Source organism: Sceloporus undulatus, chromosome 5 (genome assembly GCF_019175285.1).
Source record: "Sceloporus undulatus isolate JIND9_A2432 ecotype Alabama chromosome 5, SceUnd_v1.1, whole genome shotgun sequence".
NCBI classification, from domain to species: Eukaryota; Metazoa; Chordata; class Lepidosauria; order Squamata; family Phrynosomatidae; genus Sceloporus; species Sceloporus undulatus.
Window position 1 is genome coordinate 116,760,509 of NC_056526.1, and position 16,889 is coordinate 116,777,397.

General features: G+C 40.6%; 1 protein-coding gene across 3 annotated transcripts in view; it reads left to right on the top strand.

The window, feature by feature from the left end:
- The first annotated feature begins 3,720 nt into the window (after positions 1-3,720).
- The window catches only part of KLHL5 (kelch like family member 5), a 58,981-nt gene continuing 45,812 nt past the window's right edge, over positions 3,721-16,889 (top strand). The window contains exons 1-2 of one of the 3 annotated variants that reach the window (XM_042469445.1): positions 3,917-4,023; positions 14,857-14,940. Coding sequence is in view for 2 of the 3 variants with exons in the window: in XM_042469443.1 (XP_042325377.1) it covers positions 3,741-3,910 (170 nt within the window). In the remaining variant the exon portion in view is untranslated. The other 2 variants (XM_042469443.1, XM_042469444.1) reach the window with 2 other exon arrangements.

Below are 16,889 nucleotides of genomic sequence, written 5' to 3' on the forward strand. Positions count from 1 at the left end.
TCAAACCACTGTACCACACTGGTTTCTTAAAAAGAAGACTTAACATGAGTTTTAAAGGAATACAGATTAAAAACAATGAGTACATAATTTTCAAAAATAGCATGCCAAACAAAACAAAACTCTATAGGTCGATGGCATTGGAAGCTAATAATCTCTCAGAACCACCTTCTGGGCTCTCCCCCCGAAAACGAATTGAGTCACTGTAAAGTAGTGCCCCCAAATCTGATCCTAGAGAGGCGTTCCATAGGGTTTTTAGCAGAGGTCTTACAACAGTGTGAGGCACTGTGGAGTAGTGGTTTGGGTGTTAGACCCCACCTGGCCACATGAACCTTGGAAATGTCACAACACTCAGCCCCAGAAAACCCCGTGATGCCCTTAGGGTCGACATAAGTCAGAAATGATTTGACGTTTGCCTTGCTGTAAAGTGGTATTTTCTCACTATTTAAGGTGTTGAAAGAATGGATGAAACTGCCATGATTTAGAGAGCAACGTGTTCATCTTACCTTCTAGATTTTCAGGTTTAAATTGGAAAAGAGCCCACTTATTCTGGAAACTACCGGGAAGTTAAATATTTCCCATTTTCAAATACTTACTGTAAAATTACTCTAAATAATGAATATTTAAGTTTGACTTAACCTACATACTCTCTCTAGCCCTTAATTAACCAAGGAAGCTCTCTTGCAGTACTGTTCTTCTTCCAAAACCAATTAAATATTGAACATACACTGTTTAAAGAAAAGCAATGGCTTTGAACTAGTGTTTTCTTTCTTTCTTTTCTTCTTTCTTTCCTATTTTTATTTATTTATTTATTTATTTGTTGCAAAAGCAGCATTAAAATGATAGTAGTTCCAGACGTGGATACCTGGAAAGCAGAACATAAGGCAGCTTACAACGTATTAGAAACAAAGACTGACTAAAAAAATATTGTTTTTAAAAATTCAAGTAAAAAGCAATGCTGTTAAAAACACAAGAGTTAAAACAGTTTAAAACACCCAATTGAGTTTTATGCTGTCCCCAGTCCCTTCCCCAAAGACAACCCAGTTTCCTTTCTGCTGTGTGTTGATGATATACAATACTCTTGAATAAGCACCAAGGCTTTTGCTGAGGAGCCAGAGTAAACTGGGCAGCAGCAATCGTGGAGGGGACACCAGCAGAGTTCAGTTCAGTTCATCTTTATTAAGGCCATAGACCAAACACCAGCAGAGGATCAGTCAGAGACAATAGCAGTGGCATCATTGTCAGTACTGTGCACAGGGAGGCTTGTGGTAAGCCCGCTTTTACCATGGAAATCCTCTGATGAGACATGAAACAAGAGATAGTGTCACTATACACTTGGGTTATTCACATGGTGAAAATAATCCAGGATGAATTTGGGTTGAATCTCGGTTGTTCACATGCATCCTGAATGCACCCAATTCAGTTTTGGGCAAGGCTGCCAAAAACACACACATTTAACCTGGGATATCGATATGGGATCTTTCCCCACGCTTTTAAAAAAGACTCACATCGTTGGCAGTGTGAATAATCAATGCAAAGAGACCCGGATTAAACTCCATATACCTTGAATGGGTTTCAAATACATTTGCACTGAAGGTATAATTTTAATTTTGCTAGTTGTTTATGTCACAACTATTAGCATTACATTCAGTGGTACATGGGAAATCGTGTCACCCGGTGCAGTAACTCATGGTGTCACACACACACCCATTGACCTCCTCCCATACCACACTATACAGAATCCTTAATAATGTTTTTGTACTTATTTACTCATAAACCATGATTCCCATATGCCACTGAATGTAATGCTAATAGCTGTGACATAAACAACTAGCACAATTAAAATTATAGCTTCAAATATCAATACCACAAGCACAAACCTAAATGTATTTGCATATCCATAGGGAAGATTTGGTTAAAATATGTTTTAATTAAAAAAAAAAGAATAAAATTTGTATTAAAGTTTCAATTTTAAAAAAATTAAAATTAAAATTTTGAAATTTGAAATTTTAATTTTTAAAAAAGTCTGGGGGCTCTCCTTTTTTTCTCCCATTGAGCTTCACACCAGTTTGAGACTGCTTGAACTGCCCTGGCTCATTGCTAGGGAATCCTGGGAATTATAGTTTATTGTGGCCAATAAACTCTCTCTCTCTCTCTCTCTCTCTCTCTCCCTCTCTCAGATAGAGGAGGCTACATGTTCCACAAAACTACAGTTCCCAAAATTACCTAGCATTGAGCCAGGGCAGTCAAAGCGGTCTCAAACTGGATGATTTCTGCAGTGTATTTTGGACCTTAGTGTCAAAGGTGCTACAAGATCCCTTTGCAACTTTATAACCAAGTGTTCCAGTTCTAAAAAAGAATGAGGCCAAGCGTACATGTTGGAAGTCTATCTTTTGCAATCCAGTGGGAACTTCTTCACAGGAAAGTTCCCCAGAGCTCCCTAGCCTAGTACATACATATCAGGATTCCAAATGGGGGGAGTTTGGAAGTCACTACTGTGAAAGATATGTGCTTTGTACAATGTCAGGAGGAACATTCCTTTGGCCAGGCTACATTTCAGAGGAAAGAAGTAGCAAAACCACCTCATGAGTGCCTTGCAGAGCCAGAGTGGCATAGGTCCAAAACACACTGCAAAAATAATCCAGTTTCAGATCACTTTAACTGCCATGACTCAATGCTAGGGAATTCTGGGGACTGTAGTTTTATGAGACATTTAGCCTTCTCTGTCAGAGAGCTCTGGTGCCACAACAAACTACAATTCCCAGGATTCCCTAGCACTGACCCAGGACAGTTAAAGCAATGTCAGATTGGATTATTTCTGTAGTGTGTTTTGGACCTTAGTGAGCATTAACTATGGTCCAAGACACACTGCAGAAGAAAATCCAGTTTGAGACCACTTTAATTGCTCTGGCTTAGTGCTAGGGAATCCTGGGAATTGTAGTTTGTTGTGGTACCAGAGCTTTCTGACAGCAGAGGTTAAACGTCTCACAGAAACTACAGTTCCCAGGATTCCCTGGCATTGAGCCAGGGCAGTTAAAGCGGTCTCATACTGGGTTATTTCTGCAGTGTGTCCTCTCTATGGTTCGAAACCCACACTGGGTGACCTCGGGCAAGTCACACTCTCTCAGCCTCAGAAGGCTAACACACGGCCTCCAAATGCGTTGCCTCAGAAACAAACTTATGGGATGCATTGATAGCCGACACTTGGAGACACACAAACACACAAGACCAGGAAGATTGTTTTAATTTTTATTTTGGATTACTGAAGGGTTGTGGTTGTGAACACTTTAAAACGACGCCATTATTATTATTATTATTATTGTCGTCTTCGTTGTTAGTATAAAAAATGTCAGTTGGAACTTGTTCCCTCAGGCGACAACGGTGTCAAGAAGAGAGGCGAGGACCAATCAGCCGTCGCCTTCGGCGTCTTAGCCCCGCCCACTTTCCATCGCCTCTGCCTCAGAACTCGCGGAAGTCAAAGCACCGCTCCTCCTCCTCGCCCCTCCCCTCCCTGTCGCGAGCGCCTGAAGGAAGGCGGTTGGAAAGCGCGAGACGGAAGCAAGCGCCCCGCCTCCTCGCCCTCAACGTTCGATGTGGCAATCCTTAGAGAGGGAGGGGGCGGGGAAAGAAGAGAAGAAGGGTTAAAAAAATACACACCCACACACACACCAAAGCGACAATAAAACACCGAGGGACTCGCTGGTTGGCTGGGCTCGGTTGGAAGAGGCGTGGCCAAAGTAGCTATGGCGGCGCCGGGGGTTGGCTCCGCCCAGAGTGGGCATTTCCCGGAGGAAGAGCCCATTTGGAGAAGGCGTGGCCAAAGACCTTTCTTCCCCCTCAGTCGCCACGGCGGCCCTGTGGACTGGCTCCGCCCACACTGGGCGTGGCCCAGATGCCCAAATCTGCTGAAAGGGTTTGTTGTGGTCATTTGGCTTCCGTTAGGGGAACGGGGAGGAGGGATGTCCCTTAGCCTCCTGGTTCATTGGACTCAATTCAGACCAAAGCCGCCTCCTTCCTGGCAATGAGGTGAGAAAAGGGGTCGGGGCGGGAGGGAGGGAGCATCCCCTCCAGATGTCCATCCACACTATGGAAATAACCCGGTTTAACCCCGCTTTAATGGCTGAAGGCTATGGAATTCTGGGAATTGGAGTTGGTCTGTAGAACCAGTACATAGCGAGGTCTTTGAGACTGACTGAAAGGGAGAAGTTGGCAGCATGAGCTTTCCTAGACTTTCAGTCTACTTCCTCAGATGCTGGAAGTAGAGTTAAGATAAACTCAATGGGGCTGATTTCGGCATTAAATAGAGAGATTAAAGCGCATTTAAAGCATCCTGCCAATGAAGTGGAAACGGCGAGTCATTGCGCAAATGATTATCACACGCAATTGCACGAATAAAGCAAAATCGGAAACTCGTTGCCGCTGAAATCCCAAAAGTAAAAAGATGTGCGTTAATGCTTCTTTGCTATCACTTTAGCGGCATGTTTTGTGCGATGTGACATGAAATTGTTAACACGTAATGATGCCATTTTTGCAGGATATTCACGGGACGAGCTCATGACGCCAACTTTTTTCTTTCAGAGGTGCCACAAGATCTCCCTGTATTCTGGTCTCCGGAGTCGTAGTCCATCACCCAAACCACTACCCCACACTTCCCCACTCAGCCGTGTTAAACCCACTTTGGGCAGGTCACACTCTTTCAGCCTCAGGGGAAGGCAAGGGCAAACTTCCTTTGAACAAACCTTGCCAAGAAAACCCCACGATAGATAGGGTCGCCTTGGGGGAACCACAAGTTGGAAATGACTTAGGAGGCACACAGCAACAACAACAACCCTACTTGTCAGTTGCGCTTTAGGAGATAGGAATGGATGCTTCTCTCTTTCCCTGCCACCACCTTTTTCAGTAAAAGCTTTTGGGCATTGAGAGAAATTGCCCTCTTCTTCTGTGGCTTATGTCTCCTGATTTACTTCTCTCAAAGCCAAAGGAATGAAACCCCATCAGATTTCCTATGGTCCTTCTCCAGGATCGTAAGCCTAAAACGAAGGAGGCCTGGTTGTTCTGAACCAACATCTTTTGGCTACTCTCCAGAATGTGTGTGTGTTTGTTGCAGCAAATGCATCTGTAAGGGTCTCAAAGGCAAGTTTTATTTGTGGCAATCTTTCATGGACTCCAGCCTAGGATGAAGTCAACTGCAGTCCATCAGTACTTATGCCAGAGAAAACATGTCTTTCTGTTAAGGAGCCACGATATTCTTTTTTTAGAAAACAGAAATGTTAATCTAGATTAAAAGGTGTTTAGTGTTTGTGTACTTTACGGCACACGGTGTATATGTAAAAAATGAACTCACAGCACAGTGGATTTTTAAATAATAATAATAATAATAATAATAATAATGAAATTTATTTTTATCCTGCCCCTCTGTGCAACACAACTGGGCGGCTTACAAGATTAAAACATACATTCCCATATCCCACAATCCCACCCACCTAAAATAAAATTAAACCACTTACAGTTTAAAACATAACTTAAAGATTATCTGTAGAAGGAGATGAATGGGAAGCGCATGCCACTGTTCTGGACTGTGGCATTTATAATTGTGCTTCCAACCCTTATCCTTGTTCTTGTAGCATCAGATTAAGCTTTTGGTTTTAGCCCTAATAAACTTGGCAGGGATCGGCAAAGGTTGCCTTATCTGTCAAGGGATGTGAAACCTTTGAACCACCGCACTTTCCTGCCCCAAGGGAGGCAGGGCCGTGATTAATAAGTCAGTCAAAAACCATTTAATTTAGTGGGTTCTGTAAGTGTATATAATATCTTCTAACCCAGGGCAGATCTCTTTCAGGAGAAAGAGTCATCTGAGCTAATGCAATGTGGCATTAAAGTAATTAAACATTAATTATCATGGGCTCTTGGTTCATGACCTGTGGAAAGAGATGTGATGGGCCTCCTTCCACTGTTGCGTTGCTTTACTCTTGCAAGAATGAGGCATCTTGATGGTAAGAGAGTTTATGTAGTAGCAAGGAAGGTGTGTCCTGTCACAGGTGAGCTGCCTCTTTCAAGCAACGGGTTTGGTTTATGATGCGGCTGAGAGATGTGCAGAATATTCATATGACTAATGCCACAGATGTCTAGTGAAAAGTAAATCCCATTAAATTTAATGAGGCTTATGCCCAGATAAGTGGGCATAGGACTGTGCCCTTGGAACAGAAGTCTACATTTGAGGTAATCTGTACAGAGAAAAAAATTCTGCTAAGTACATTTAGAGATCTTAATTAATAAAATGGAAATCTGTAGCAAATGCATCTGAATACGTGAAATGAAAAACGTGAAAGACAGTGAAGTCTTTTTAATCAGAGTCTCAAGTCAAGTTCTTGCAAGGTACTTTAAGCCATATTTCAATTTGAGTCTGGGAGCCAACTTTAACAGGGAAAAAGAGGAGGTGGTGGTGTGGAGTTTGTGTCAGTACAAATCAGCTCTGTTCCAAGGATTCAGACAATAGTCTTGGTGAAAGAACAAAAGACTTTATTGCAGACCAAGGACAATAGTGATCAGCCAGCGTTTAGGGTAATACTGCCCTTCTCTGCCTTATTGTCCCTATATAGACTGGAGTTGCCTAGCTCCAACTGTCTGCAATGTAACCATTTGACTTCTGCCTGGTAACTGCAATGTAACCTTTTCATTTCTACCCACTGACTTCTGTGTAACCACTTGATTTCTCCCTGGTGACTGTACTACAACCTTTTGGTTTTTTTGCCTAGTAACTGATGTAACCTTTTCATTTCAGCTCAGCAACTGCAGTAAAACTCTTCCCAACTGTTCTTTGAAATCGACACCAAAATTTAAACTCACCTAATATAGATAACACATTCTATAGGTATATATACATACAACACAAACCAATACAGGATTTATAGATACATTTCCTAACTTCATACATAATGGCCGAACCAAAACCCTTTTGGTTTCTGACAGTGTGTGAAGTGGGGTGGGGTGGAGTTGCAATAATTAGAAAATCGAAAAGATGCAAGAAGTTGGGGGAGAAATTCTCAGAGGAGAACAGTAAATGTGTTAGGCAATGGGCTTGAGGCATAAGGATCCTACTAAAGCTTTTCCCAAAGTTCAGAAGGCCCTCCAGTCTGCCACAGGGACAGCCTGCCAAGTGGACCTCAACCCTTGGCTCAGGCCCATAGTCTAATGCATTTGCTGTTTCTGGATGAAGTTGGACCAGCAAGTCGTTGCTCAAAATGTACAAGTCTCTAGTCAAGTCAGTGCATCATTTATCACCAAGTTATTGAAGTGACTTGAGTCCGAGTCTAGTCTGAGTCAATCAACTCAAGTACAAAGGTATTAATTTGCTTAAAAGTTGCATTAAATACATAATTTCATTGCTTTTCATTTGCATTTAGGAGCCTGATGAATGGTTATGACAAACTTCAGGGCTGATGTTTTGTTAAGTGCAACAAATGTTTAGAATTCTTTGGCTTTTAGTTTGTTAATGAATATTGCAGATGTGCAAACTGATCTTGGAGAGTGATCTTCAGAGTAACCAGCCTATAATATATTTGACTAAACCTCCATATACATATTGACATGGTGTTATGGTGAGGGTGAGCAGTGTGAGTCTCTGCCCTCAAGACATGTTTGGACTGGAATTACCATGACCCCTCAGTATTGACTTAGCTGTCCAAAGTTGATGGGAATTGCAGTCCAACAAGATTAAGAAGGTCTGAAGTTGCTTACAGCTTATTGTGGCATGAAAGATCATCTTATTTATTTATTTTGTATAGGTTTCTTGCCCAGCTTCCAGGAAGTAATTCTTAATTGTCATACGCAACCTGATGGATAGTTACTTTTAGGCTTGTGAGTGATCCCTTTTTTAAATTCGTTATGATGTAATACATAAATTGCCAAAAATACAGATCTCTTTTGCTGGTCTGATAGATGGAGCTGTGTTTTCCATGGTATATGACTGTAAGAACTTTCCTTATTTTTCCTTTTCTTACATACCTTGTGTCAGTCAGTTAGTTTCACAGTGATAGAAAGTGAGGGAAGCTGATCTGCAGTCCTTATTTAGAGAGATCACCCATCCTGTTAGGGAGCTGTGGTGGTATAAGTTCAACTGAGAAGATTCCTGGTCTGTTTATGCTGCTTAACAACCAAAATACTCTCCACCTCATCATTTCTCTGCTGCACCCCCCTCCCAAAAGACAGCACACAGAGCAATGGACATAAACTACAGGAAAACAGATTCCACTTCAATTGGTGAAACATATGGGGCAAAAGGAGCAGCCAGAGGCCTCTCTGGTCCTGATTGCCCCAGGACTGCAGCAACCGGATGCTGTGGTCCCAAATGGGCCGCCAGCAGGAGTGGATTTTTGCCACTTCTTTTTCCGGCAGCATTGGGCCACATTAGCCATCCTCAGAGTGGCTTCTGGCTGCCTCAGGTGTGTGTGTGTTGTATAAACCCCATGCCCCTGAAGCAGCCGGAAGCTGCTCTATTTCACCTGTCTGCTTTGGGACAATGTTAGGAAGAATTTCCTGGCAGTAAGAGCTATTTGACAGTGAAATACACTCTCTCAGTCTCCTTCTTTAGAAGCTTTTAAAAAGAGGCTGGGTGGCCATCTGTCAGGGCTGCTTTGATTGTGTATTCCTGCATGGCAGGGGGGTTGGACTGGATGGCCTTGTAGTTTCTTCCAACTCTGTGATCTCTGCTGCTCCCCTTTCCACTCTTCAACAACATGAAAATGGCCCTTTGGGGCTGCAGCAGAGAAAAAACTGGGTTGGGGAGGGGAGTTGCCCTTGCACATGTATGGTAGTTATGTGCCAGAGATGAATCGTCTGAACCAGAATCTCAGCTATTATCCAGGGTAGCTATTAGCTAGGGGTAGCTAATTTTTGCTATGTAGCTGCCATCCACATAAGAATAATAAAAACAAAATTGTCAAGTCACTTAACATTAAGCTTCTTGACAATGTGTCAGATTTATATCTTTGTACTTCTTTGTTTCTTTGCATTTTGTAAATAACTTTTCTAAGATTTCTTTTTCTTCAGATTCTTTTTGTCTACAGTTTAAAATGGAGCTGTATGTGATTTAGCCAAGAAATATAAGTAACATATAAATTATAATAAGTGCAAATCCAGCCATGCCAAAGTTAAGATCTTGGAGTTGCGCTGGTTTCAGTGATGGAATACATCAGTGTTTTGGGCTATGAGCTATGCACATGTGCCAGGAAATCACTGATTGGGCTCAGATTACCTTAATTCAGCATGCATGGAAACCAGAATTACAAATTTTTCATTGAAATAATTGGGATTTCGGAGCTCCCGTTTTAGGTTGGATCATACTCTATAGTATTTTTTGTAAAGCAGGATTATACATTACAGCTAGTATGCTCAGAGAAACTTGTGTATAGGACATTAATGTTGTCGTTTTATTATTAGAACTTTATATCCTAGCTTTTCCCAAAGCTATTCAAAGTATCTTACAAATTTAAAAGCATTTTGTTCTGTAAATACATTGGGCTGAATGCAAATTTGGTTCATTATTATTATTAACCTTTATTTATGAAGCGCTGTAAATTTACACAGCGCTGTACATACAATCTTTTTAGTTAGACGGTTCCCTGCCCTCGGGCTTACAATCTAAAAAGACATGACACAGAAGGAGAAGGGAGTGGTGGAGGGAAAGGGTAAGAGGTCCAGCAGTTCCTCTCTACCTCTGAGGCCTGGACCAAGGCAGATGGACTGGAGGGAGGGCTTGGCTTCATAATGGATGGTTATTTCCCAGTGAATCAGTGAGAACTAATCTAGTAATGACGAACTTTTCACACTGCTTTCAGTGGTATCAAAGCTGAACTAACTTGGAATGGGTGAAGCCCTTGTTCTCACAATAAATGTGATGGGTTTAGATACTTTCAAATTTGTCTTGTGAAGTTTCAGGATCTTACAGATGTACTCAATGGTTCCATTCCTCCAGGAAGAGATCCTTTCAATGCAAGCCTTAGTATTTATTATTTTTTTTACTCTCCTTGTTAAGCAGGAAAAAAATAGCTTATGGAAAGTATCATTGTTTTAAATTCCCATTTTAAAAAAATATGTGAATTTAAAATATGCACAGACAACAAATACATCGGCATTTGTTGTTTAATCTGTTGTGAAAATATGAGAATACTAAATGTTTATAGCTCTTTCAAAGAGATACTATGTGAAAATATGATACTGAGAAGAATGTTTATAGTAGATTGGCCATGCCTCATTGAGCCTGTAGCTATGCTTTTTGGCATCTAGGAATTCTTATTCTAAATATGCTGAAATAGAGGGATATTTTATGAGTTGCTGACATCTTGTAATACAAGAAAGACAGAGAAATACTGAACATAAAATATCACCTAGAGTTCTAGGGGAATTAAGTACATTGTTGTCTGATAAACCTGTGAATGTTATAAATTGGCTACATTTTGAATGTTACAGCTTTCTTTCCATCTGAGGAAAAAGTAATTTGGGATACAAATTAGTAGTTTTACAGTTGCCCCTCCATAGCCACAGATTCTTTACCCATGGATTCAACCACCCATGGCTTGAAATTATTTTGGTTTTGGTTTTGTTTCGTTTTTAAAAAAAGCAAATTCCAAAAAGCAAACCTTGGTTTAGCCATTTTACATAAGGGACACAATTTTATTACACCATTATATTTAATAGAAATTGAGCATTCAGGAATTTTGGTGTCTATATGATGTCCTGGAACCAAACCTCAGTGGATATAGAGTGCCCACTGCAATCTTATACAGAACAGCCTTGCCAGATCCTTATAACTGTTGGAAAAGAGCTAGACGACAGCATCTTGCATCAAGGATGTGCTAATTTTGTACTGTTCTGTTTCCCTATCCCACCACTGTCAATTCCCATGACCATGAGAGAGGTAGGTAGGTAGGTGAAGAAGCAGTTCTCCATATTAAGGAAACAAAATAAGATCACTCCCCATCTGAGCCATTTTTCTGTCTACCTGCAGTCCTTTCAACTTGAAGCCCTTTTACACTATACAGTTGCAGTATTATGATTTCACTTTAATCATTGTCATGAACTGAAGTATTCAGCTGGCCTGCCATGATGTGAATTGTTAACTTAGCTCTACTGCTTGCAATTTACTGGTCTTACTGTGTTGTATTGTGGAAATACGCAATACGGTGTTAAGTGCTAGAAACTGTTGATAGCATTCGTTTGTGCCTAACAAGCAGATTGAAGAGAGCTGAGACTATCTCAAGAAGATCCAAAGTCGTTCTCTTGGGAATATTGGTAGTGGGTGAAATGTGGGGGAAGGAGGGGTCTGTGGGGAAAAGTAAGGAAAATAATGTTTTGTTTCTGTAATGAGAAAGAAGCCTTCCAAAGATTTTAAATTGTATGTGCCTTCATTATTATGCCATGCTAATACTTGCTGGTTAGTTCTGACAGCAGCTGTCTCTGGTCTGCATTTCTGGTTGCTGAATAAAGGTTTTCTGAGTTTTATTACTGAAGCCTGGATTTCTGAACTAACTGGGTACCAGGCTTATCAATAGTCACAGGAACATCCTTTGGAATCCCAGTTTTGTAGTTTGTTGAGGAACAAGGGCTCACTGGCTCAGATTTCTAAATATTCTTTCCTAAACTAGAAACACTTGGATTCCATGTGGTTGTGGTAGTTAAAATGGAGCAGAGTGCTATAATTACATAGTGTGAAAGAGCCCTCCATTGCCTTCCATTCCTTGCACCATTAAATGGCCATATTACCACTACATGTAGCTTGACATCTTCCTGAAGGGGAGGATTTGGGCAATTCACAAGGAGCTAGTAAATGCCCCTTTGTACACCACCCAAAGTGAGATGGGTGCATGTAACTTCCACCTAATGTATTGTTGTTTTTTAATACAAGTGAAAAGTATTTTTCTAGGAATCATTCTGCTTTTTCATTTGCAAGGAGGTGGGAGTTGCATTTGGTTACTGGAGTTACATAGTTGAGCCCCTACAACATAGATCATGATGGGGAGACTCTTTGAAAGCATAGATTAGAAAGGGGCCACCAGGACGATTAAGAGACTAAAACAATTCACTCTGAGGAAATGTTATAGCATTTTTACTTTTTTTCCTTAGAAAAAGAGAGAGCGAGAGAGTTATTCATTGAATACCAAAATCAGAATGTCCCATGCCATAGTATTTCTTATTTCTGTGTTTGTTAGTATGAGTTGGACTGGGGGGGGGGAACTGACAGGAAGAGAATAAACACATTTGAAGTGCAGTGCTGTAGAAGAGTTTTTCAGATAACATGGACTACCAAAAAGACAAATAAATGGGTCATAAAACAAATCAAGCCTGAATGCTCTGTAGAAGCCAGAATGACTGAACTGGGTCTGTCGTGTGATTAAATGACTCATTAGAGAAGTCAGTAACACTTGGTAGAGTAGGAGGCTGCAATACAAGTAGATAGACTGAATCAAGGAACCCACAGCCCAGAGTTTGCAGAACCTAAGCAGGGGATGTTGATGACACAATATCTTGGAGGTACACTCGTCCCCCGGGTTACGAAATTAATTCGTTCCGGCGCCATTTTCGTAACCCGGAAGTTTTTCGTTAGCCGAATCCCCATAGGCGCTAATGGGGAAAAGCCGCGGCTCCGCCGCGGCTCCATTTTAAAAAGCGCCAGCGTTTTTTCGTAACCCGGGTAAACCTTCGTAACCCGGAAATAATTAATTAATATTTTTTTTTTTCGTAACCCGGAAATTTCGTATCGCGGCGCGTTCGTATCCCGGGGTACCAGTGTATCTCATTTATAGGATTGCCATTGCAACCAATGTGACAGCAATTAACAACACAACAAATAGGTACTTAGGATGTGGAAGAAGTAGGCATTCTCCTTCTGTAACAATACTAGAATCTGAATGGTTGGATGTATGACATGGAGGAAAAAATGAAGTACAGTATTTCCAAACCATGGAATTCATTATTCCAAGATGTATTGATCATCTCTGACTAGGATAGCTTTAAAAAAAATTAGCCATATAATGAAGTGTAAGGCTATAAATGCTTTTGCTAGTCATGATGCCTATATATTCCAGTATCAGAGGCAGTGCACCTCTTGCTAGTAGTTGCTGGGATACATGAGTGAGCGAGAGAGATTGTGCTTGTGGCTGGGTGTTTCCATAAGCACATTACTGTGGGACATTGTGGGTACAAAAATGCTGGATTAGATTGGCTGCGATTCAGCTGAGTTCTTATTTATGTTCTTTCCATCTTGGCTGTCAGCTGAACATTCCCCACCTTCTAAATTCTTCATTCTCAAGCAGATTTTCCAGAAAAGGAAAGCTTTCTTGCCCAAGATGGGATGTCCTGCATTTTCTTTCTGTTCCTTCTTTCTCTTTCCCCCCAAATGGTTGCACACATGCATAGGCATTGATTCCCCCCCCCCCATTTTCTGGGTGTGGTGGGAGTCTTGGTCTTATCTGAAATTGTTCTGTAAATCTTGAAATTCCCATGGGTCCTTTGTCTGAATAAACAGTGACATTCACCACCTAAAGTTGGAAAACAATGGGAATGATTTATCACAAGATTCTGACTCTTATATGGTTCCTACCTTTATGGGGTCAGTATCTTGCCTATGTTAGTCTCATAGTATATTAAAAAAATAATTTAAAGGATGTCATAACATTTTAATTATTTCAGAATTTTGAGCAAAGGGTAAGTAGCTTAGAACACCAAGGAGTTCAAATGAACTATCTGGAAGATTCTTACATCCATCTACCTGTAGCTAGAATATGAATAGTCATTTGTTTTGATGGATTAGCACATTTGCTGGTATGGATCCTGTGGGATATTTCAACAGATGCTTCTTTATACGTTGTGTAAGTTGGAAGACATGCTTACATTTGTGTTCAGCAGCTAGCTTTTGGGTTTTAAAAAAATTGCATTCTGAAGTATCTTTTTAATATTTATATGAAAGCAAAAAGCCTACAGCCAACAACTTGGCTGGTTATTTTAAGCCAAGTGTGAACTTTACCTTTTCATTTTCTAGCCATCTGTGCCTTTCCTCTCTTTTATAGTTCTTCTCATATACAAAAAATAACGTTGCATTATTTAGACTCAGACGTAGCACAGAGACATCAAAACTATCATGCAGAAAAAAGAATAATTTTAAAGGTTTACAAATGAACATGTATAATATGATTAGCCCATTTCCTCCCAGTAATTAAAAATAATTAAATCTTTTGAAAGAAAATTTCAAGTTTACAAGGCTGGCCCACCCCCCACCTCCATTTAGAGCCACCAGAAGCAGGGAGATTATGACCTCTCCCAAATTGTACAATGCCCTGCCATAGCTTCACATCTGTAGTTTTCTTAGAAGGGGATGGCATGGGGTACTGGTTTGAGCGTTTGACTATGATTCTGGTGACATGGTTTTGAATTCCAGCTCAGCCATGTAATCCTACTGGGTGACCTTGGAGAAGTCACACACTCTCAGCATCAGAGGATGGCAGTGGTAAACCCCCTCTGAAGAAACACTCCATGAAACCCCATGTTAGCATCTCCTTAGGGTCACCATAAGTCAGAAACGACTTGAAGGCACACATGAACAAAAACAACTGTTCTTTTAGAAGTCAGATGTATTCCAGTTCCATTTGCTGTATCACTTTATTTGCATGGCACTATCAGACCTTAGGAAAGTAATTCAGTTAGACTACAGCTCCTGGAATTCCCCAGACAGCATAGTTGCATGTGTACTTGCAAAGGTCATCCCCACCAAGTAGAGACAGCAAGGGAGGTGTAGAAGCCCCCACCCCCCAACAGTTTTGTTTAGGTTTTAGAAAGCATGTAAACTATATGTTAATCTTTATCCAGGTAACAGAGGGGAAAGACTATGGATGGGAAAGCACTGAGAAGAGCCCACCAACTGCCAGCCCACTGATGGAAACTACCCAACAAGTTATCCTTGGGCAATGTTGTTGCTTTGTGAAATTAAAAAAATGCTCACCCTGTGGTCAGTTTTAAGGAGGTGGGAAATAAAGGCAAAGAGGAAGAGTATACAACTAATGCAGCGTTGTTGTTGTTGGTTTTAATTTAGGCTTAGCAACAGAAAGAGACTTGAGTCTAAAGAGGTTGTACAGACCGCCCCTTTTATTGCCAGATCGGGGTCACAGCAACCACAACTGCAGCCCCATTCTTGCCTTTCCATAGCACAAAAAGGAGACACAAAAAGCTGCTCCTTTCTGCGCTGTGGAAAGGGTACTGTAGCTGCTGACGCCGCAGCTTTTTGTACTCCTTTGGTGCAGCACCAGAGAATCGCTGTGGTGCCATGAGCCATGCGGTGCAGTGCACAGAGTCACACTGGCCTGGGGACGGAGCTGGGGCATGCATCATATGGATGCCACACCCGACTCCACACCTTGGTGGACCTTAATGGCTGGTCTGTACAAACTCTTTAAGGGATTGGGCTAATGCTTTCAGGGAAATAGTGGCTGTTAAGATATCTATTTGGGAAATCATAGAGATCAAAAGTTCTTTAAATATTTGTTATGAGCATAATGTCATAGTGTATTGATGTTAATCTAAAACATCAAATTTGTATTAGGATGTTAATGCCAATAGTCAGGAAAAACTGCATTGCAGCAGAATAGCAATAGAGAGAGGTCATTAAGGGTATATCTCCTGGGTATTATAATGTGTTACACAACACTGATCTTATAAAGAAATTAGGATAGAAACCAAATTTCTGGCAGAAACAATGGTGCACGTCTAATTGTCCAGTGAAGATCATAACTGTAAGTATTTTCACAGATTAAATGTACTTAGTCGCCAATAATATTGTGAACTCTTGCCATAGAAATTAATGAACTACAGACTTTTTGTTTTGCTGTTCATGCATTTGGCATTTCGTCAGCCTGAACAAAAAGAAGCTACTCAGAGGTGCTGTTAATAATATTACAGAGCTTTTACTGGAAAAAAATGGTTTACCATCAGATGCATATTTACTTGCCAATAAACCCATATTGTGTTCACTGGGAGTCCCAGTTAAGTTTAGACAATTAATTGTTAGTTATTATCATAATCCTATGAAATAAATTGATATTCTCACTTTGCAGATATGAGGTTATTAAATGTATATTGTCATGTTCAGTAAGGTTATCTTAATAGGTAAGAGAGAAATTGAGTTGTGTGTTCCCTTGATATTTTAATATGTCTGCAAGTTTGCAAAGTCCATTTTTCTTATACTGAACTATATCTCTGCTGGAGAGTTCTCCTTGTTCACAGTCCAAAGAACTAAGTGTGGTTGGCATTATGACAGTAAGCCAGAAAGGAACCTTGAGTTTGTACATGTCATCTCTCCCTTTGTTCATTTAGTGTAAAGAATTTTTTCCTAGTTTGTAGCAAAGTAGAAATCTGGCATTATGAGAGGACTGTCAAACAGCTTGTGGCTTGTCTTTGCTTTGCAAACTTGTATCTGAACAGGGTTTCCAGTTCTGGTTCATAACCAAACCTTGACCATAGTTTTGTCAGTTTGGGTGCTGAATTTATGATATCTTTGCAGTCTCAGAAGGGACTAATTGAGCCAAATTATTAGTTCTGTTTTTGGGTCATTTAAAAAAACAATATTAGAGGGCTGGCAGAGGTTCAAATAGAGGACATCTTACTACCGATCAAAATTAGTGTGTATAATAGAAGCCTACTCTGGAATCAACCTTAGTTTCACAACTATTCAGTAAGTGGGAGGCTTTTTTGTGTGTGTGTATGTGTGTGGGAAGTACAAATCTAGAGTTATCATTTTACAAGATTATATAGATCCAATCCTTAGGTGGGAACCACTAATGTTTTCAGTGAATTAATCAGATTGACATATGGTACACATCAATGTCTTAAAACTTTCTAAGCTGGTA